The sequence below is a fragment of the Periophthalmus magnuspinnatus genome, chromosome 7 (assembly GCF_009829125.3).
Source record: "Periophthalmus magnuspinnatus isolate fPerMag1 chromosome 7, fPerMag1.2.pri, whole genome shotgun sequence".
In the NCBI taxonomy this organism is placed as follows: domain Eukaryota; kingdom Metazoa; phylum Chordata; class Actinopteri; order Gobiiformes; family Gobiidae; genus Periophthalmus; species Periophthalmus magnuspinnatus.
The window spans coordinates 29,995,631-30,019,592 of NC_047132.1; the positions used below are offsets into that span (position 1 = coordinate 29,995,631).

At 40.9% G+C, this 23,962-nt stretch overlaps 1 protein-coding gene across 2 annotated transcripts in view; it reads left to right on the forward strand.

The window, feature by feature from the left end:
• The first annotated feature begins 3,731 nt into the window (after nucleotides 1–3,731).
• Nucleotides 3,732–23,962, forward strand: part of LOC117374071 (thymocyte selection-associated high mobility group box protein TOX-like) — a 194,796-nt gene continuing 174,565 nt past the window's right edge. For both annotated transcript variants that reach the window (XM_033970217.2, XM_033970218.2), the window contains exon 1: nucleotides 3,732–4,457. In XM_033970217.2, coding sequence (XP_033826108.1) covers nucleotides 4,353–4,457 — 105 coding nt within the window. In that variant the 5' untranslated portion in view covers nucleotides 3,732–4,352. The remainder of the gene's footprint in view (nucleotides 4,458–23,962) is intronic.

A 23,962-nucleotide genomic window follows, 5' to 3' on the forward strand; every position in this document is an offset into this window, starting at 1 on the left:
TGAAAAAGAGAGACAGAGATTCTCAAGAGAGATTGTGAAAGACAGGAGAACAAGAGGGGAGAAAGAGGAATGGATAAGAGAGAGTGACTGTTGGCAAGAGAGAGACAGAAGAAAAGGAAAAGGGAAAAGAGGGAGGAGAGAGAGAGGCAAAATTAAGAGAAGAGGAGGGAGGGGTGCAGGAGAGAGAGAACGAGAGGAGCAGGTGAGAAACAGACAGACCAAATTCATAACGACATTCTCTCGTTAACTGACCTATAAACGGATGAGGTTTGTAATTGGGTTTTTGTTATTGGCGCTTGCCTCGGTTTAAAAGCAAATGTTTGACGCTAAAAAAGACTAAACAGAGAGTCTCCGATCGCTCTCGTGACCTCCCCTCGCCCGATCAGCGTCACCTCTGAGCCGGACCCTGACCTGTTTTTATACGAGCCTTTTGAATTTGTGAATGGCGTTCAAAAGGAATGTAAAGCCAGACTGAAAACGTTCCATGTACAACCCATGACCTTTGACCTGTGCAGTGGTGGTTTACTTTTGTTTTCTTATTGACTTGAAAGCTGCCGTTTTTGTTTTTTGTTTTTGACATCAATGGACCATCGGTCTCTCTGATTGGTTAATCCACCTGTCACTCACACCCATCAGAAACCGCAGAGACAGAATCAGATCCCAATAAACGTCTTTTATTGTGTCGTTTTTGTAAAAGCATGTGGTTTTGACTGTCCCCTTGTTTCCTTTTTACATTTTTACTACACAAACTTCAACGTCCTCGCTAAAAAGAGAGAGAGAGAAAGAGGGAGAGAGGGAGACAGAGAAAGAGAAGCAGAGAGAGAGAGACAGAGAGAAAGATGCACAGAGAGAGAGGGAGAGAGTGACAGGGAAATAGAAGCAGAGAGGGAGTGAGAGAGAGGGGGGGGTGGAGGCAGAGAGAGAAAGAGAAGCAGAGAGAGGGGGACAGAGACAGAAAGATGCACAGAGAGAGACGGAGAGAGGGGGGGAAATAGAAGCAGAGAGAGAGACAGAGAAAGATGCACAGAGGGAGAGAGGGGGGAAATAGAAGCAGAGAGGGAGTGAGAGAGAGAACGAGAAGCAGAGAGAGGGAGAAGCAGAAATAGAGAGACAGAGAGAAAGATGCACAGAGAGAGGGAGGGGAGAGAGGGAAATAGAAGCAGAGACAGAGAGAGAAATAGAAGCAGAGAAAGGGAGAAGCAAAGAGAGAGACAGAGACGTCATTTTCACACATGGATTGTCCACCACAGAGTCCAGACCTTAACCCCATTGAGAATCTTTGGGATGAGCTGGAGAAGCTTTGAGCAGCGTCAGACTCGACCAGCATCAATGCAACAGGTGAGAAATTAATGCAAGACTGGATCTTGTGACGTTGCAGAAGCAAAATCGAAACAATGACACAGCGAATCAGAGCTAAAAGCGGAACAACCAAATATTAAAGTGTGTGACCGTTTTTGTTTTTTTTTTCTCAGTGGCGACTTCTTTTTTGGCCAGACAGTGTATTTTGGAGTTTTTTACAGTTCCTGGCAGCAACAAGCCGAGGAGCCCGCAGCAGCAGCAGCAGCAGAAGCAGAAGCAGTGGGCCGACGCCGCCGTCATATAGTTTGTGCGAAACAATTGCAGCCTTCTCCAGCTCACATGCTCCTTTATTCTTCTAATGAAAGCCTGTCTGCAGGGCTGTTAAAGAGTGATAACAAGGAAATATCACCACTCTTTAGAGCCATAGGGCGTCCCAGAAACAGATCAAATTAGGTGCCTTGGAAATAAGAGCTGTACCATTTGAATAAAGGGAAAGTGGAGTGTAGACAGGGGCTATGGATCGAGCCGTAAACTGTGGCGCAGCAATAACGCGGCCTGCAGAAAATGTGCTCTCTGCTGTACTTTGCCTTGACATGATTGAAAGACAATGGTCCCATGGATGGGCCATTTCAACATCAAATGTGCATGCACATCACAGGGCAGGCCCATGCCATCCATCACATTCACAGAGCTGTCAGAGCCCCCCTCTCTCGAAACCCCCCCCCCCCTCTACACGTGCAGCTGCAGCGTACCCAAGATTAAACCACAGAGCATATTCCAGCACTGCACCCTGCACAGTGATGTCTCTGAGGTTACGTGTGTGTCGCTTTAATCAAACAGAGACACTGCTTTTACTGTGAACCTGACGTCTCAAAGCAGATTTATGACTTTTCAGAGTTTTAAACCACGTTATAGTTGTTTCTCCTCAACATTTACTCACTTGAAGTTGTATTTGGAGCAACTCGTGCATGTTTGAGCCATCTTTAATCATTTTCAAGACGCCTTTTTGTCACTGAATCTTCGTTTTCACCTCCACTGGTACACGCCCACTTCATTCTCCAATTTTATTTTCTCATTTTATCGATAATACGTGCAGGATTCAGCAGCGTCACGTCAAAATCGTCCAAATCTTCTACTCGCCGACAGCTACACGGCGCTTTGTTGTGATGACGTTTACGGCGACGTCAGCTCCCATTGGACACCGTTGTTTCCTAACACAGAAGTCAGTGGATTTGTTTCTTTTATTAAGTCGTTTTAGATGAATATTGAGATTTAAAACGTGCAAATTATAACGTAATGATCCACGAACGTCAGAGATTATAACTACAGAGCGACACAAGCACAATATGTCTGATTTAAAAGATGTTGCACCGACATCTGTATCTGACTTTCCTGGTGGAGAGTCCGACACCTGCTTGTTTCCATAGAGATGTTATTGCGTTAGCTGCATTGTTCCGTACTGTGGCATTAAACCTGTGTGTATTCAAGATGACCCTGTTCGCAGTAAGAACGAATCTGTTTCAATTTGTATTTTTAGCAACAAAAACACTAATAAATATGTTAAATAGTGTGGAAGATTCCTGTCAAAGCATTTCGATCTCCATAGAAACCAGCAGTGACGTATTTTCCAGCAGAAAAGTTACATAGTGTTTGTTCTTTTAAGTCAAAAATGTGTTTTAATGACCAAAACTAGAAGAAAAAACAACACGCATTAGAACAAGGGGTCTCAAACTCTAATTATCTGTGGGCCGCAGGAGGCAATGTGGATTTTATGGATATACATCGTTATTTGTTGAATCTTTTGTGACAGGAGAACACAGCGTGAGTGAGACGTGTGTTTGGGGTTTACCGATTTGGTGGAACCTTCTACACGCGACACGGTAACGCCACACTAACATTAAACTTTCATATTGTCCTGCTGCGGGCCACAAAATATCGTCTCGAGTCGCGAGTTTGAGATTCCTGCAAATAGACCAGTTAAAAAATGCAAAATTTTATCCACTTTTGCTAAAATATGGGCGCGTTTGTTTAAAATTCTTTGCTAAAATCATTATGCATCAGCCCGAGAGATGCGAAATAAAACTGAAAAGAACAACTATGTGGAATTTATTCTAGACAAACAGATAATTTTACTGGATAACCAAACAATTTCAGTATTAACAACACAAACTGCTAGTCTAAAATGTGTTCAAAATTAGGAAAGTCCGGGAAGAGTCAACTTGAGGGCAACGTGTCACGGCCTGAGACGTGGTTTTGCATGACCAGGTGAACTCTGCACTGCACAACGCGTCAGGTATAGTCCAGCCATGCAAATATCCAAATGCCAACTGTACGTACGTGTGCGTGGAGCAGTGTGCGCGCGCCTCCTCCCATCAGCCCTGCCACAATAACCCAAATGCAGCCCCTTTTTTCTTTTTTTTTTTACAGCGGATTCATAATGCCCAGCCGTGCACACCGCTACATTTGCAGCTAATCAGGAGCGCGCAGTTGCAGAAAGGAGCGCGGTTGCCAAGGCAGCCACCAATCTCCCCTCCCCCTTTTCTGCCTCCGTTCCTCTTTCCCGTTTATTATCAGCAGAGGTCGCATGGCAGAGAGGGAAGTCCGCGCACTTCTGTACTGGAACCACTGCGAGAATATGCAGGTCCATGAGGAGTGCTGAGTTGTGCGCTTATCCCGCGTAAAAACTACTTGGAAAAACGCACGGATATCAATTTGGAAGGACGCTTTTGTTTGTTTTGGTTCCGCGGGGAGAGTTTTGCCAGCACGTGCTTGTCTGGGGCATTTGTATGTGTTTCTTTTTTTTTTTTTTTTTCTTTCTTGGAGTAAGTGTTTGACAAATTGGCATCCTTGTCTCTTCGCTCGCATCTCCAGAGTTGTTGGAAGTTCGGAGAGTGGATGTTGAGAAGGAGAGCGCGCGCCGAGTAACAGCCAGCTTCTTTTTATTTATTTTTTTTTTTATTTTTTTTACCCCCGCGGCTTGTTTGTCAAACTGTATCGAGTCCAGGACGCGCGGAGAAGTGTGGTTTCATGCCTTCAGTGTCGCTCCGCCTGAGATGGACGTGAGGTTTTACCCTGCTCCCCCGGCCAATGTGGGTTCATGCACTCTACCGACTGACCCAAGTTGTCTGAGCTCGTTGGACTATTACCACCCAAGCAAGGTAAGGCTAGTTACCCCCCTGTGCAGTGCAGTTACCCCCCGTGCAGTGTAGTTCCCCGTGGCCTCACCTGTCATATTCTCTCTCTGTGTTTTTATGCTGTTCGGGCTGCTTTTACGCACCGTGCGCTTTGGACATCTACTCTAAACGGACACTTCTTTTCTTTTGGACAGCATTTGCAAAGTTAATGAGTTGGATTAGGAGTGATTTTGTTTGGTAATTGTTTGGACAGCGACTCTTAAGCGCACAAACTAACTGGCACAGGTCTTTTTTTTTACTCTGGTTGGAGAATTACGCATGCGTTTTTCTATGGCACGTTGGGATGTTTTACGCATTTAAACTGTATTGTGAGCCAAAACTACAGCGAAACAGCGAAGCATTACGCATCAACCTCCTCAGTCTTAGTCAGGAAAACTCCTAGGCAAGTGATTTATTTGTGGTGTAGTCCCCCAAAGCTGCGTCTGTAATGTAAACAACACCACAAGTGCAAGTTCATTAATATTGTAACCTTGACGACAGTTCACTTCAGATCAAGTAGTGTCTAAGAGTCTTCCGTGGAAATAAAAGCAGACACCGAAATCCATACAGCTCCTAAAGTAAAGCACATTTATGAAGAGGCATTGTGCAGCCAGTAAAAGAGATTAGCATAGTCCTGTCACTATAAATACTATATCAACTTATCCTTCAATACAGGACACATGGAGCACTAGTTTTAGGGGTCGTGTGGACTTTTTACTTGCTGTAGTTTGAAAATTTGTGCTATTTTTCTAGTACTGCGATGTGATTTAAGCTCTAAAAGATGAACTTATACCTCATTATTAATACAAAGCTATGTATTTCTTACAGTTCTTGTAGTTTAAGGGCATTAAGGGCATAGTTTAAGGATATTGCACACATTAAGAATACTTTTTGCGGGGTAATTCTGCTTTCCGGTTTGGTTTAAACATCACCGTTTATCATGTATATTTCTATATTTACTTCAGTAATACATCCCACTTTAAAATGTATTCACATGACAGGCCTGGATTAGCGTTTCAAAGGGACGCTTAAATGAATAGCATTGTACTGCCAACTGTACTACACTGTATACGTGGCTTTATATAGAAACAAATACAGCTACCTTATTGACTTTTATTAGAATAAACGCTGACAACCTCTGCCCAGTCCCGGTTTAATAGTGAAACATGGCACCATTACTGTCCACTCCTCTGTTTGCTCTTCTCTTTCACTCTTTCTCTCTTTCCCAAATCGGCCCCTTTCCCCTTGAACCTTTAGCATGTCTGTCATTACTTCCCTTGTGATTTTGCGCAGTTGTGTTTTGCACAAAGCTGGCATTAGGTGTCCCACCCGATGTGGAATACCAGGGGCTGTATAGAATCCATACTGGCCCTGCGCCGCTCCGCTCTCCTAACATTATCCTCCCTCTCAATGATTTCTTATGGCTTACATGGCTCTCCTCGGGGAGTTCACCGATTAAATGGTTGTGTGCCAGTAATGTACCGTTAATTACTTTGTAACGAGAAACCACACACACCGCTTGGCACAAGACTCGCTGCTTTCTCTGTCTATCTTTTAAGTTTTGATACCCCCCCAAGGCTTTTGGCTGGTGCCGGTCCCATTTGAGGTGGCATTTATAACTCCATTGAAAGTGAATGGCTGTCCAATTACACTAATAAGAGAGAGAGAAGAAAGGCCAGCTCCTTGTAATCTCACAATAAAGACCATAGGGAGTCTGACTTTGTTCAAGGACTTGTCTTATGTTATATTAAAAGGCTATGAAGTTATAAAGTTGTAGGTTGCACTCTGACGATTCAACAAAACTGTCAGTCGTAAAGCAGATGCACGGCTTATTCAAATGTTACTTTACTAATATGGATTTTACTTTTAAGTCTTCGGCACACATAAAAAAAGCTTAATCATATCCACATGTCCAACTCATACGCGCTCATAATGGCGTTTTTTTTTTCCCCCCACACACAAATTGAAGTACCTTTTTGCCTTATATAACCGTGTTGCAGAAATACAGTTAAACGAGTCCCTGCCTACTCACACCTGTTAATGATTATTCCTGTAACAGTGTTAGAAAAATGGCCCCTTGGTTTCTATATTTGATTTCATCGCGGAACTGTGTTAGAATCCAGTTTCGTTGTAGTAGAATAGAAATAGCAGTGTTGAGTCAAAGTAGCGGTTTGATAATGTGCTTCAACGTTGTTTTTTCGTAGTACTAGAAGAAGCAGGAGACACTTTTGAATGTAGAATTTTTTAGTACAGTTATGGCGACATGCACTGCCTGGCCAAAAAAAAAAAAACGCCTTTAGGTTTGATTCACGCTTCTGCAACGCCACAAGATTTATTTCCATCCAGTGTTGCGCTAATTGTTCACCAAGATGTTGCATTGATGATGGTCGAGTCTGACGCTGCGCAAAGCTTCTCCAGCTCATCCCAAAGATTCTCAATGGGGTTAAGGTCTGGACTCTGTGGTGGACAATCCATGTGTGAAAATGACGTCTCATGCTCCTGATCCACTCTGTCACAATTTGAGCCCGATGAATCCTGGCATTGTCATCTTGGAATATGCCCGTGTCATCAGGGAAGAACAAATCCACTGATGGAATAACCTGGTCATTCAGTATATTCAGGTGTCAGCTGACCTCATTCTGCTGAACCTGGACCGGACCAACTGCAGCAACACCAACATATTTGCTTAGATTAATCCACGTGGCGACTTTTTTTTTTGGCCGGGCAGTGTATGTACAAAATTTTTAAAGTATCACGGGGACCAATAAGAGACTGTGATCGTGGTTTAATGAGGATTTTGAAGTGCTTGTAGTAAAAAAAATATAAAAAGGAAACAACGGGACAGTCAAAACCACATGCTTTCACAATATAACACAATAAAAGACATTTATTGGGATTTGGTCCTGTCTCCATGATTGACAAGCGGATTAACCAATCAGAGAAACCGATGGTCCGTTGGCGCCAAAAAACAAAAACTGCGTCTTTATTTATTTATTTTTTTTGGCCTGGCAGTGTATATAGACAAATGTATAGACTATGGCCTGATTTAGGGCTGAACGATTGGAGAAAACATTTTTTTTTTTCTTCTTACAAGCAAATAATCCTGTTTAAAGTTCACATTTTAAACACGTCCAGAAGAATTAGCGACAAGACTGAAACCTAAACTGCTAAACTAGTACAAGAATCCCATTTCCGAACACATTTGTACACATTTAAACTACACGGTTAGCAGTTTTACACAGAAAAACCTAACGCAAATTGCCATTTCGATGACTTTCAGAGCACTAGCCTCGACCAAGATTCTTATTTTAGCCTGAACAATAATCCCAGCAGCACTAATGTAGACAGAACAGGCGCGCAGCTATAGTCATGTTATTCGTGGTCAAATCAGATAGCAGTGACTCACCTGGACAGGCTTAAGGATGAGAGAGCCGAGCACCTCTTGTAGTTTCTCTGATAAAATGGTTTGGAGTGCTTTGGCTGGTCTTTGCTCACAACAAGAAATACAGAAAAATAAACCACTGGGGATGTTTTCTTCTCATTTGTGTGGGCACTGGAAAGTCTTTATAACTGAAACGATTCCACAAAACTGCTGCAAATCCCCCCCATACTTTTGCACGAGTTTATTCTGATACCAAGTGTGCAGATCAACAACGGCAAACCGCAAAGTAAGAATGCGATATGAATTTGCTCTGCAGTATTTTCCATGTTGTACTAGTTACTTTAAAAAAAAAAAAAAGGTATAGTTTTTAGCGCAACTTTGTACCTAGACATAAACATTTTTCCTTTTCTATTATCAGCTCGAAATAAACTCATTCTTGCAATGTTAAGATTTGCAATGTAAAGCCCCAATGATAAAAAAATAAATACGATATATTGCTACAGAGAAATATCGCGATAAACGATAATATTGGAAAAACGTGAGATGCAACAAATATAAAGCAGAATTTCAATCCTGTACTGCTTAAATCTTATCGTCTTACCTGAAATATCTTAAAATCTCCACTGTTTTGCAAAGAATATGTTGTTAATTTCTCGTATAATGAACGATACGTCAATGTAGTGATTATAGCGCGTAATCTAAGCGCGGTCATATTCATATAGATGTCTGTGTAATCCCTCAGTATGATCCATAGTAAAACACAAATTCTAATCTGTAACTAGGGCTGGGTGTCATTAAGAAGTTGCCGATACGATACATACCTCGATACGTAGGCCACGATTCAATACATATCTCAATACAATACACTGTCGCTTTGATATAATACGATCTATATTTCAAATTCGATATGATTCAGTGAAAAATAACAGCTTTCGGGACACTTAATGATCCATTTTCACTAAAAATAAACATTAATTTTATGTGTTTTTTAATTTATCTTTCGTTTATTGAAGATGAATGAACATAACAAACTGCATTTTTTTTGTGCATTTTACCAACTAGAAAAACATCAGACTCTTCCATTTGCCAGTATTGCTCATCCACAGTTTATACGAGCTCCACATTTACATTTACACAGGGACAGTGCAGTTTAAAGGCTCTGAAAATCACATCATATCGACTAAAACACGACTGTGATACTAAAAGACTTTGTTAAACCAAAGTTAATATGAAATAAACCCATTTTAATCATCAAAACAGTGAATCAAATGTCAAATGTTCTGCATAAACTAGTGTCTTTCCTTTAAAAAAGTCAAACAAATGTAGCGCTGTGACGGAATAATTTGGTAAAATATATCAAAAAAAATACTCTTGGTGATATATCGATACAGCACCTACGATATCGATACTGTATCATTAAATGACACGATACAATATATAGATATTTCAATATTTTTACACACTGTTGTCTGTAACTGGACAAAAAGTTGTTGGAGTGAAGGCTGGAAAAAATATATATATACATTTTGTTGCTCGAAAATCTATGGTTTGTACAATATCTTTCCAAAAATGTTGAGATGTGTGTTATTTCTTGTGAATTACAGTCAGATTTGAGCTGCAGAGGGTTGAATAAGTCACTTCTATGGCTTATTGCTGCTTCTTTCTGCTATCTGTCTATTTACAAAATGGTTTCCTGGGATTGTCCTGGTTTATGTTTTTCAGTTTTTTTGTCAGTGGCATAAAGTAGATTTGATGTTATCGTTTATCGTTACATATCTTTGTAGCGATATATCAGGTTTCAAAATGTGCTAACGTCACAGGTCAACTTAAGAGTGTCATTTTAAGAGAAGAAAGTGACTCCATGAGCAGAGCTGTGTCACTCTAAATTACAACTGTTCACGTAAATTATTGACGATCAGAACGAGCTTTTGGAGCGGGATGGGTGCAGGGTTATGGGTGTTAGCTTACAGAGCGGGATGGGTGCAGGTCTTTGGGTGAGTCAGCTTTCAGAGGAGTGGGATGGGTGCTGGTCTATGGGTGAGCTAGCTTCTAGAGTAGTGGGATTGGTGCAGGTCTATGGATGAGCTAGCTTTCACAGCAGGATGGGTGCGGTTCTGTGGGTGCATTAGCTTTCAGAGAAGTGGGATGGGTGCAGGTCTGTGGGTGAGTTACCTTCCAGAGTGGGATGGGTGCTGGTTTATGGGTTAGTTAGCTTCCACAGCGGGATGGGTGCAGGTCTAAGAGTGCATTAGCTTTCAGAGCAGGATAGGTGCAGGCTTATGGGTGAATTAGCTTTCAGAGGAGCGGGATGGGTGCAGGTCTGTGGGTTTGTTAGCTTTCACAGCGGGATGGGTGCAGGTCCATCGGGAGCACAGGAGTGTTAGCAGTGTAACATTAACTACCCAGCTTTATTAGAATTGCAAATGAGAGGTGGGCTGAGTAGGATCTCAGAGGGGAATCGGGCGACTGGTGTCCTGTTAACAAGGGTCAGGTTTAACTCCTGAAAACCTGCCCTCAGTATTAACATGTATGAATAAGTCAATTTAAAATCATGCTTTATATGGACTTATTCATTCGTTTGTATTGTATTTTAAACAGAGCACCCATGAAAAAGAGAGGTTAAGTACTCTCTGTGGGTTCCTCTGTATAAATAAAGATAAAAATAAAAAGATATACTCCAGAGCAACTTATAGTCCGGAAAATACTGTACTCAACCTGCAGTATAAGTTAAAAAAAAGCATAATAATGAAGAAAAAAATGTGGTTGTCAAGTTGTTGAGTGACCGTAACGAAAATGTGAAATTATATACTCAGATGTGACTTATATTCCGCATATAAGTCGCACCCCCGGACAAATTAAGAAAAGAAAAAAAAGTGCAACTTGTCCGGAGAATACGGTATATGGATATCTGGCAACCCTAGCCCAAAGGTTGAGCTAACATGTGGCTAACAGACACTTGGCTAATCTAGACTTATCACGAGAAAGAAATTTGGAGTACGATATATCGCGTATACTGATAAACATCGCGATAAATGATAATATCGGAAATACTTTATGCCGCTAACACAAAACAGGAGAATCACATTGAATCCATTGAGAGTTTAGCCTAATCATACTGTTTTACATTCTACAACTTAGCATTAGCAACTTAGAATTTTGATTTATACAACATTTTATTTGTTTTCCTATATTTTGTCAGTTAAATCATCTTTTTCTCAGACTATCCAACATTCGAAGGTCTGCGTGAGGTCACAGTTTTCTCATTTTCCATTTTTCTGTCTCTCAACAGCCTCCAGCCACTTCAGTCATAACTTTGATAGTAAAACTTGCGATTATATAAAAGTTGAAGCTTTGGTTAGTAATATCAAAATGGTGAAACGATGCCTGTCACGATAACGCATTTTGAAGCACGATATTTTGCGATAAATGACCATATTTAAACTACTTTATGCCACTGTTTAACGCTGAAATAACGCAAGATAATCGCAGTAAACCATTTTTAAATAGACTGTTTCGTTAAAAGACATGAGCTGCAACAAATAAACAGCAAAAAAGGACCAATAATTTACCATAAAAGCGACTGATTCACCACTCTACAGCTCAAATCTTATCGCATTACAACAAAAACACCCAAAATCTGCCTATTTTTGCAAAGAAAAAGTACTTACGTCCATTGTTCCAGCTTTAATACACTGAACGATAAGGTGATATAGCAATTACTTTAACAGACCTTTACAAAACCAAACTTGAAATCCTCTGAACCACTTTTAGCGCCAAACCTTTGAACCATTTCTAATTTGGATGTAATTGCACAAAATAATGCCGTTCTATTGTAGGTTTATAGTCTATTTATTTGCAAAGGTCTTTTTGTGGCATCGTGAGTCACAGCGCTCGAACCACAAGTATATTCTTACCAATTACTAACTTAGCGTTGCCGTGAGCCGTTATACAGCCTGGTCTATTTTTCACTTTATATTTTGCACAAGTTAATTCATGCATATTTGTTATTGACTTCCTTATATAGAGTCCTCTCAGCCCTGTGACCTTTAGTGTAGACTGCTGCAGAAGTAATACGCCCTAAATCACCAAAAAAACGATATAAAAGACCAGAATGAAACAAGAAGTAAATGTACCCAGAGCTGCAGATTTCCAATGAGGAATGGATAACCCTGAAGACGTTTGTTTGATGCGTTCAATGCTCGTTTTGTTCCTTGTGATTGTGAGCGCTCCAGCCTTTTATGACTTACTCTAGGTGCTCTTGTGCAGCCGAGGAGCCATGATAGTATTAGGTAATGATATCACGATGGTTTTTGTGTGTGTGTGTGTGTGTGTGTTTGCTGGAGGGCTGCTCGTATTAGAACAACAGGGAGTACGCAGTAACTAAAGCTAATACTGTCATGTGATTATTGGCAGTGTTAAGTACATTTTACAGTGGATACTTTTTACTTTTACTTCACTACAGTGGTCCCTCGTTTACCTTCTAAAAATAACCCGCAATAGGCGAAATCCGCGAAGTATCAGCCTCACCACACACTTTATACACTTTTCTCACACAGGCGTTAACATTGGACTATGGATTCTTACTTCAAACAAGAAGGTCTTACCCAAACAGAACAAATCTATGGTTGTAGTATCAAATATTTATCAAATCACAACTAAAACTAAAGCAACCAGGACTAAACTAGTTGCAAACTGTGGCACAATGGAATAAATGTAGTTCTATATAACATCACATTTGCATTACATTTGCTTTATAGCCTTATACTGCACAAACAGAGTATCAGTGGAGCCTGTATTTAAAGTACTCCCTGGTCCATAATGTACCAGGATAATTGCGGTGCGCCCAGCTCTTGTCCGAGGCCCTCTGTGGGTTTGCTCTGTGAAATGGGAACACTGTCGGCCTCCTTTATTTGAATACCTTAATCAAACAGACACGCTGCTGCTGCTGGGGCTGGACACTGCATAGAGTAGTCCCTGTGTTTACCCAGCATGCCCCACCCATCTCATATATCCTCCCCTCCAAAGATATGAGCGCAGACAGGCCCCGCTCAGGAGTATCTCTCTCTCTACGTGTCTTTTTCTCTCTCCCTCTCTCCGTTTGAATACCTTATCTTCCCTGTTGGTCTTTTATTACATTTGTTTATGTCGGCAAAGGTTTGATTACTTTATATTAACATGGCGACGGGTTCCGCCTGTCAACAAACAGAGTAAACACAGAAGATGTAAAAAAGATCTTTATAATGTTTTCTATAACAGTAAAATATGTTAATTATAGCCTTTGATAGACAGAAATACTAGCTTTATTTACCGATACAAAAACGTAGTAATTGTATGGTTGTTTATTACTTTTTTGGACCTTTTTGCAGCAAAGCGTCTAATCTTTAGCGATACATGTTTTTATCTATGTGATCTTATATTAGCAGCGTTGTTTTAAGTTTCAAAATAAGACTGAAAACTTAAATAAATGTAATTGTGATTAAGCCTGACACAATAATCTCTATATCGGCTGTTGTATATATATATATATATAAAAAAAGCTGGAATAATATATTTTGAGGTCAGTATTCTTTAGCGTGGGGTTATTTTTTAGCGATATAAGATTTAAGTTGTAAAAATAACTTTTATGACTCATTACAGATGCAAACGAAGTGCTAAAGTGTTTCATTCTGCTACCGTAGACACACCGTATATATGTATAAATGGACGTAGCTAACCTGCTAGCCGTCGCGTTTCATGTGCGTACTTCCGGCTCCATCGACTCTGGCCCCAGTTCACTTTCTATTGAAAAACTGTCACTCCTCTCTCTGTAACTGCTGCCGTCAGACTCGTCATTTTGATCGTTAAATGTTCGTATTAACCCGCTCTACATGGTCCTGGTGTTTTTATTTCGCTATTGTGTTCGTAACTCAAGATATGAACATTAATAACAGACAAATCAGGCGTCTTCTTTCCTCAACGCCATTCCCGCTAGCGTTAGCAACCAGTTTGATCGACAGCGTTGCTAAGCACTCGCTCCCAGCTAAGTCAGTGGTGCGAGGACGAACGGGTGTTACCTTCAACAACCTCGCTCCGGATTGGCTCTTTGGTTGCTATGATACTCGCAGTCGGAATTCCAAATATAAAACTCGGCTCCAAATTCGCCGCTATAACTGCTAGCATCGATTAGCGTCATTTGACTTGAGCTAAAACGCTGTGTTTGACCTCCACTTCTTTATAAAGGTGTATGTCTGCTACTTATTTATCGCAGCACATGATTTTATAACAATATTGTAGATTTAGAGTATTTTTTTCTTGCGTTTTTGTGTCATTGGCGTAAATTAGCGTAAGTATTACCGTTTATCGTCTATATTTACTCCAGTAATATGTCAAACTTCAACATTTGCTACAATCTCAGACCGATTTGTGATGTTGTCCGGGCATCTAAAATAGCACGTTTCTGTACGGAGAGAGGGCTGTTTGTTATTCACAGGTGATGCTAATTGCTATATCGATGTAATTGCGATCGATCTTCATTCATAGAAGCGAAGCGAGGAGCGCGAGCCAAATGTGCTGTAGTAATGAGTGACAGTCCCAGTACAGGAGGGAGCAGAGGCTGTGCGCATGTTAACGGGCTTATTCAGGCGTTCTGCTGACTCCAGACCCACGATCACAATAGCTTTCATAGGAGTGTGCAGTGTGCAGTGTGCAGTGTGCAGGGGAGGGACACGTATACCACAGAAAGGACCTGCGATGTACAGGGAAAGAGAGAGACGGAATATTTTCTCCCACAACGGCCGGATAATAGCGTCTGCGTCCATTTGAAATCATCTCTGCTACAAACCAACTTTAACTATTAATAAGTCTAGATTGGCCGAGTCACACGGCGCACAAAAGACACTCGTCGTTTCTCTTTAATCGGCTTTGACAAATGTAAAAAGTTCTTGAAATAACACGTCTATTTGCAAAAAACATTAAAAAATCTCTTGCCCCTGCAGTATATCAAACAAAATTTACTCTTGTGAGCGTTAAGTCATGTTATAATGATGTTACCTCCTCAAAAACAGACCTGGAGCTGTGTTTTGTTCATCTTCAAAGCTCAAAATGCTCCGTTCCACCTTGTGATGTCATGAAGTGGTAGTTTTCAAGTTTAACAGCTACGTTTTACCTTCAGTTCAAAAGAGAATAAAGAGAAATTCCATGGCTGAAATGATCCAAATGCTTCAAGTGAAGATGTAAACAGTTTAAAAAACGCAGTGGAGCACTTCCTGTATTACCACATGATGACATCACAAGGTGGAAGGAGTGTTTTCAGTTTGAGAGAAGAACTCGTAAACCTCCTAAACCTCCTAAATATGCAGGGTTTGTACGTTAAACATGTGTGAAAATGAAACAAAACACAACTCCAGGTCTGTTTTTGACGATTTAACAGCATTATAACACGGTTTAGACGTCACGAGAGTCAATTTTACGTAATATAGGACCTTTAAACATGCTTGAGAACTACCATTTCATGACATCACAAGGTGGAACGGAGCATTTTGAGCTTTGGAGACATAGATAAACTAATAATAAAAGGTTACGCAAACATGTGAATGAAACAAAACGCAACTCCGGGTGTGTTTTTGATGAGGTAACAACATTATAACACGACTTAAACCTCACAAGAATCCATTTTGCGAAATATCGGACCTTTAAACACAAGAAACTAAGAGCTAACCACTCTGCTACTGCATCCCTTGAAGTTATTTAGCCTCACTGATTGTTTAGACATATGTTTTCAATAAGCTACCAGTTGTATTTGGGGAGGGGGAGCTTATCCTCGTGCTAATTATTGGCCGTGGCAGTCCTGGGACGCTGGTGGGACGGTGGGCTCCGGTACCTCCCGCCCCCGCCCCCCATCCCGTCCTCTGAGTCTGCTCTATAATTAAGACCATCCCCAGTCCCACTGCAGTGCACAAATTATTCAGACCTGCTCCTCCCATGGGGCACTGTGGTGGCATTTTCACTCTGCGAGGAAAAGCAGAGAAGAAGAAGAGAGGCGAGCGGAGCACCTGCTAGAGGGACCCAAGGGTGCTGCTAAATGTTGATTATGTTTGTTAATGGCTGTGAACTCTCAGAAGGCGCCCGGGAAGTTACAAGTAAAGAGCTAAAAATATGTGTTTGAGGAGGAGTGACTTATGAAAACTGTGGAAATACTGCAGTCCAGGCAAGATGGAGGTTGTAATTCATTTCTTCAGAAGGAAATGTTTTGTTATACATGACCAGACACAAGTTTCAATGTTGTTTTTTTCCTTATTTTTACTACTTTATACATTTTAGAGTTTAAAATTTAAAGACAATGGTACCAAATACTAATTAAATCTTTCTTTCTTTAGTCTTTATTTGTCAGGGATCATGTACAAATTCATTAATCTTACAAAAGAAGAGATGATTTGTGTCAGATTTAGCTACTGCTACTTTCCAATTGCAGTACCTGGGCAGAAATGTATGTAAAAGTAAGTAAAAAAAATGTCTAAAAAAATCCTGCTCTCTTTATTCTGGCATTTAGCAAATAGAAATAATTTTGGTAATCCTAATTGACCTAAAACAGGAGAAGTTTAGTCTGATTTCATGTCAGAGACTGAGAAAAAAAAAAAAGCGCATGTGTTTTTTTATATAGAGTACTGTATGTAAAGTTCTGGTTTCAACTGTATATAGAGTTGTAAAGTGTAGTAAAGAAAAAAAAAGTAAAATAACTCTACAAAATATTTTTTCTAAGGATATATTCAGTTTAATTTCATCTTTATTCTGAACTCATGGTCCATTTTTAAAACAGACAAGTGACAAAACATTTAACATTTATGTCTTAAAAAGAGCCACACCAGTGTCTCCACATGTTGGACTGAACCCGACTGCACTGAATCTTATATTTGTGCGTGATATTACTTCATTTTCTGACTTAAAAGTGTCCACTCGAGCAGTAACAAACACCTCAGTCGCACTAGTCCATCGCATCCTCCTTGAGAACACCCGCAAAGAGCACCCCCGTAAAGCCTCGTTACGAGCCACCTGCAGCCTGTGTATATACACACGACGAGAAAAAACGAAATTATATCTGAAGGAGCGACGCGAGAAACACAAACGTTCAAATCATTTCATATCGTGCACACAACGCTTCTGTCAGTTGTAGACGCGGTGGGACGAGTACCTCCATTTTCGCTGGAGTGAGAGTAGACGTAAAAGTAGAGCGTCTGGAAACTATTTAGCGAAGTAAACGTTTGAAAACATGACTCAAGTAAATGTAACGGAGTACTACACACCGTTACATATCACTACACGTACCTGTCACTCAAAATTATATATAGTCACATGTCAGTTTTCCTTTTCCACGCATACTGTCGGTTGTAAATCTGCGTTATCCACTGGTCTTTCTCTCTGTGTGTGAAATATGTGTCTATTTACAGTGCTGTATCCCTGTCTGTATAGCGTCTCCATACTGTGTGCATGTATGGCCCGTGTTTGCATGCATGGAAGAGGCTGGAAGCTGGACAAACATTCCCAGTTGTCGGAGCTTCCTGAGGTATGTCCTGTGCAAACACCATGGGCCCGGCGGAGCTCCTTACCAGGGATCGAGCCCGGCTGCCTCCTCTTGTTCTCGCTGCATATCCTTTACAAATATTATGGGCTGCTATAGTGTCAGTGCCATGTTTGAGCTGCAGCCCGAGGGGACAGCGGGCAAATGAGCGTTCAATTAATGTGCTAAACCCCGGCCAACGACGTCGATGCGGAGACGGGGAGCTGCTGACGGAGTGAAGCATCCACCAGACCTCATTTACGGAATTATTCACAGCCATGGGTGGAGGTTCAGGGATTAAATATGTCAAGAGTGTAATGTTTAATATTCAGCTGGATGGAGTTGAACTTGTAGTTAGGGCACGTCGTGATGAGGAAATTTGAAGCAGGGGCGACGCCAGCGATGGGGGTGGGGGCGTTTTAGGGGGCCCTAGCCTCCAATAGAATGATCAATGCTCCCCCATAGCTCCTTTAATGATTTCTGTCCATTTTTATAGCACATTCAGTCTCGAAAAAAATATTCACATGGAAACTACACAGTCAATTCTATATTAGATTTTATTATTATTTTTATTATTAGCTTTATTAGCTTCAAACTACATTCAAAGTGGTTTAAAACATCGAAGGAAACACGGTAGAGGAAGGGGAAGTGAGCGTCCCCTTTGAAGAACTTAGGCCCCCCATAACACCAAAAATACTTAAGTAAAAGTAAAAATATTACATGAAAAAGTCTACTGAAGTAAAAGTATTAACCAATGTACCAATTAAAAAATATACTTAAAGAGTAAAAAGTATTTTGCGCAGATTTTGAGATCTTACAAAGCTTCAAATGTAGTGATTTTGATAAAGATTTATGCTGGATTTTGTGGAACAGAAAAAAATTTTAGTTTTTTTTTTTCCTAGCTGTTTTTATTTATATATTTTTGTTTGCTGAAGCTATAAACTTGTTCAATAAATACCTGGGCCTTTTCAGCGAACTGTAATAAAAAATAATGTACTTTTCGGTCCTGTTAAAAAATGTAGTGGAGTAGAAAGTACAGATACAGCTCTCGAATATAGTGAAGTAAAAGTAAAAATTTTCCACTTTAAAATGTATTTATGTAAAGTACAAATACCGAAAATGCATACTTAAAGGACCTATAGTACACAAAACTGACTTTTCTGAGCTTTAAACCATGTTAAAACATATGTGAAGATGTGTTTTGTTTGTTTCATTCACGTTAGTCTGTACATTTCCAAAGCTCAAAATGCTCTGTTCCACCTTGTGATGTCATGAAGTGGTAGTTTGCAAGTTAACAGCTACATTTTACCATTTGTTTAGCAGAGATGAGCAATTCCAGGGCTGAAATCACCCAAATGATTCTAGTGAAGGTGTGTGGAGTTTAAAAACACAGTGGAGCACTTCCTGTATTACCACATGATGACATCACAAGGTGGAACGGCGTGTTTTCAGCCTAGATATATGCAAGTTTGTTTGTGTGAATGAAACAAAAACACAACTCTAGGCTTGTTTGTGACGAGGAAACAACATTAGAACATAGATCAGAAAATAGTGTAGTATTCACCCTTTAAATACCACACTCTCCTAATGAACTTTGACCCTGTAGTTGCATAAATACGATTTGCTCAGTGTCGTCTTTGATGCGTTCACCTTCGCTGTATGTGGATCCCCGTCTCCCTCCGCCATGACACCTCTGACATAACCACGCTGCTCTTTCCCCCCCCCCCTTCCGCGCCTCCTCGTTCGGGCCTTTTCTCCCTGGGCCTTGTCTGTCAGGAGCTGCTATTTATTACGTGTGACATATTTAGCAGGCTGGCATAATTGGCCGTGCGAGGCTGTAATCGGCTGGAGTCAGCGGAGAGCGGAGGAGCTAACGGAGCTATCAAACTGTGTCCCATTCATTCGCCGTGAGAGCTGTGATGAGATCGCTAACAGAACGGGAGGCGAGGGACTATGAAAACAAACAGTGGTTATGCGGAGGTGTTAAGCTGCTAGAAGAGACGAGAGTGACTGATACTTGACGGAAAAGGCTTACGGGAACTATTTTTTCTTAAATCCCTCCACTCATTACCGTCATATCGGAGTTGTTTTGGTGTTTCCGGATCAGATATCGAAACAGTTTAGGTGTAACCAAAGTAAAAAATATTGTTCCTTTCCTGAATAGTTACACAATTGTTTTCTCTTTATCAGAACTAGCATAAGTGCTATATTATATTAAATACAGTGGATTATTACTGATTTATGTTATAATGTTGTTTCCTCATCACAAACAGACCTGGAGTTGTGTTTTTTTTGTTTCATTCACACATTAACACACAAACCCTGCATATTTAGGCTGAGTTCTTCTCTCAAAACACTCTGTTCCACCTTGTGATGTCATCAAGTGGTAATACAGGAAGTGCTTCACTGTGTTTTTAAACTCCACACACCTTCATTAGAATCATTTGGATGATTTCAGCCCTGGAATTGCCAATTTTTACTGAACTGTAGGGTGAAATGCAGCTGTTAACTTGAAAGCTTGCACTTCATGACATCACAAGGTGGAACAGAGCGTTTTGAGCTTTAGAGATGTAGACAGACTAATAATAAACATGTGTGAATGAAATAAAACACAACTCCAGGTCTGTTTTTGAGAAGCTAGCAACATTCTAACATAACTTAAAGCTCACAAAGGTCCATTTTGCGTAATATAGAACCTTTAAGAAAAATATTCCACTAGCATTTACCAAACTACCATAACTGCGTGCAAAACAAAAAACGTTCTGAGTTTGAAAAAGTAAAAGTGAAGAGCGAAGGGCCCACTCTTTCTTGTGTAGACGATGCCTTGAGTTTAGGTCTTGGCCACGAGCCCTGACGATGAGTGATGTCGCTAACAATAACAAACAAGAGGAAAGAAAAGTCGGATTTTGGAAACAATGAGGCCGCTCCACCGCTCTGAGCTGTAGAGCGGGTAGTCCGGCTCCCGGCTCCCAGCTCTCTGTTCTATGCAGAGGCTAGGCCAGCTCCCGGCTCCCTGCAAAGGAGAGTTTAGTCCGGCTCCCAGCTCTCTGCTATGGAGAGTTTAGTCCGGCTCCCAGCTCCCTGCTTTATGGAAAGACTAGTCCGGCTCCCAGCTCCCTGCTATGGAGAGTTTAGTCCGGCTCCCAGCTCTCTGCTATGGAGAGTTTAGTCCGGCTCCCAGCTCCCTGCTTTATGGAAAGAGTAGTCCGGCTCCCAGCTCCCTGCTTTATGGAAAGACTAGTCCGGCTCCCAGCTCTCTGCTATGGAGAGTTTAGTCTGGCTCCCAGCTCCCTGCTTTATGGAAAGACTACTCTGGCTCCCAGCTCCCTGCTTTATGGAGAGGCTAGTCCGGCTCCCAGCTCCCTGCTTTACGGAAAGACTAGTCCAGCTCCCAGCTCTCTGCTATGGAGAGGCTAGTCCATCTCACAGTTCCCAGCTCCCTGTTCTATAGAGAGACTAGTCCGGCTCCTAGCTTCCTACTATGGAAAGACTAGTCTGGCTCCCAGCTCCCTGCTTTATGGAGAGGCTTGTCTGGCTCCCAGGTCCCAGCTCCCTTTTCTATGGAGAATCTAGCATGGCTCACAGCTCCCTGCTCTATCGAGGCTGGTCCAGTTCCCAGCTCCCTGCTCTATGGAGACTCTAGTCCGGCTCCCAGCTCCCTGCTCTATGGAGACTCTAGTCCGGCTCCCAGCTTCCTGCTCTATAGAGACTTTAGTCCGGCTCCCAGCTCCCTGCTCTATGGAGACTCTAGTCCGGCTCCCTGCTCTATCGAGAAACTGATCCAACTCTCTGCTCTATGGAGAGATCGGTCCGGCTCCCAGCTCTATGGAGAGGCTAGTCCGGCTCCCAGCTCTCTGCTCTATGGAGAGGCTAGTCCGGCTCCCAGCAGTCCGGCTCTCAGCTCCCTGCTCTCTGCTGTTAACACCACAATTACACAGGAAAGGAAAACTTGAGCTGATCTTTTTATAGATTTGTTAATAACACAGTAGACAGTAGTGAAAAACCATAGCCCAAAGCAGCACTTACTGGCACTGCCCACACTAACCAACAAGAGAGGCTGCGTTTGGACGTGTGTTTGAGTCGTACCAGCCCATTAAATAGATATCAGAGGCTTTAGAATGTACAAGATAATAGCCAGACAGTGTAGTTACTCTGTGGCAGATTCAATGAAAGTACAGGCTCAGCTGTGTTGGCTTTGACAGCAGTTTCCACGCACTCTGCTGTTTCTTAGTTTAAACGGCCCATATTACGCTGTTTTCTGACGTTATTATGTTGTTTCCTCATCACAAACAGACACACGTTTAACGCACAAATCCTGCATATTTAGCCTGCGTTCTTCTCTCGAACAGAAAACACTCCGTTCCACCTAGTGATGTCATCATGTGGCAATACAGGAAGTGCTTCACCGTGTTTTTAAACTCCATTCACCTTTACTTGAATCATTTGGATGATTTCAGCGCCCGGAATTGCCCATCTTGACTGAACAAAAACGAAAAGAAAAGGTAGCTGTTATAACTTGAAAACTAACACTTCGTGACATCACAAGGTGGAACGGAGCATTTTGTAGACAGACTAATAAAAAAGACTCATTCAAACCTGTGATTTTGAGGCGAAAAAGACATTATAACATGACTTAAAGCTCACAAGAGTAAGTTTTGTGTAATATAGAACCTTTAATAGTTGTTACATAAGTATTTTAAAGTACAGTTTATTACATATTTAGAGTAACTTTAGAGTAATAATACAAACAGCAGTATATAGTTGAAGTATTGTAGGAGTATTGGAACCTAAAGCGAATCCTCAGTGCTGTTTAATGCCGTATAGAAGACTTGTTTTTACAAATGCACCGATATGATACTGGTTTTGATGTCGACACCGATACTGATAAATTTGCTGGATCGGATATCGGCTTGCAAATATCGGTTCGGGCGATATTGTGGTTGGACATATACATCCCCATTTGAACTTTAATTTATACAAAGATGTTCTGCCTTTGCCTGAGGATTAAATAACAGTTACACAACACGTTTGGATCGGTTCTGTCTTATTTTATGTTTGTTTTTAGCTGCACTGGTATCGGTCGATATCGGGAAATATCGGCGTATACTTTAAGCTATAGTATCAGAATCAAAATCAGAAGACTTTTATTGCCATTGTCAGTGAACGCAACTCACAAACGAGGAACTTTCTTTGGCGATAAAGTGCAAAAATAAAAATACTGAATAATAATAATATAAAAAAAGCAGAAATAACGTGGCATCAGAATCGGTATCAGAACTGAAAGCTGTATCGGTGCGTCTCTGCTTATATCGGAATGAGCTCACGAAACGCAAAAGAGATTTTCTCCCAAGTCGTTTTATATTATAATGGTTAAGAACAAGACATCTGGACATATCTGAGGTAGGTCAATCCTGGATCAGAGCCAAGTGTCCTGTACCTTTCAGACTGTCCAGATGTCTGTATTTTACACGTTTTATTGTACAGATGTGGACATTGGATTTCATGTTTTGCTAAAGCTTAATAACATTCTTTTAGAGTTGGATTTGAAGCTTACGTCCATTTTTGTGACTTACTTCTGTTAAAAAATACCACAGATTATGTAAATGTTGGTCTTGGACGGTGAAATTAACCACAAAACTGCACAATTGTCACTTTATACTCTTATTATAAAAAGCTAGATATACCGATATATTGGCCGATATTTGGACTTTTTAGCTTATCAGTCATCAGCCTTAAATCTCCAGGATCGTCCAATATTTTGCTTTGGTCAAAAACGAAAATATCGGTCAAAATATCAGTCAAAATTTGCCTGAAAAATACACACAAAGTTTTATATTAACACTTTAATACAAAAAGTTAACTACACAAAATAAAAAAGGGCTGTGAGGGAGTAAATATAAATTACATTTGAGGAAAATAATCAAACATATCGACCCAAAAGTATCGGCAGATCTTACAAAGCATCGGCTGCTCAGGATTCTAAACAATCGGTATCTATATCGGCCATGAAATAAAACAAAACAACACAAATGTAAGATAAATGTAACTAAATGTAACCAAATGTAATGTAAACTAAATGCAACTACTATTTAATCTTGTTTATTTACTATATTTATTACTATATTTAATTTTTATTTATATTTTTTACTTATTTAAGTTACAAATATCGCATATGGATTTGCGCAGATATGAAAAACTGACTGTGTAACTGTGTATCTCCAGATAAACGGATATTTTAAGACAGTCAGACCTTTAATTTACTTTGTCACGGGCCACATAAAATGACGTGGCGGACCACATTTAGCCCACGGGCCTTGAGTTTGACACATGGGATATAGGCAGTAAATACGTCATTTCCATCCATTTTCTTCCGCTTATCCGGGAGAGCAGTCTAAGCAGGGACTCCCACACTTCCCTCACCCCAGACACTTCCCAGTCCAGCCGAGAGACACGTGCTTCATTTTACGTCTCCAAAAGAGCCATGATTATCCAGTTTACACATATCTCTCACCTCCAGTCGCTAGTATTTACTTTGTACTTTGATCCAGTGAATCGTCCCATCAGTATAAACCTTTT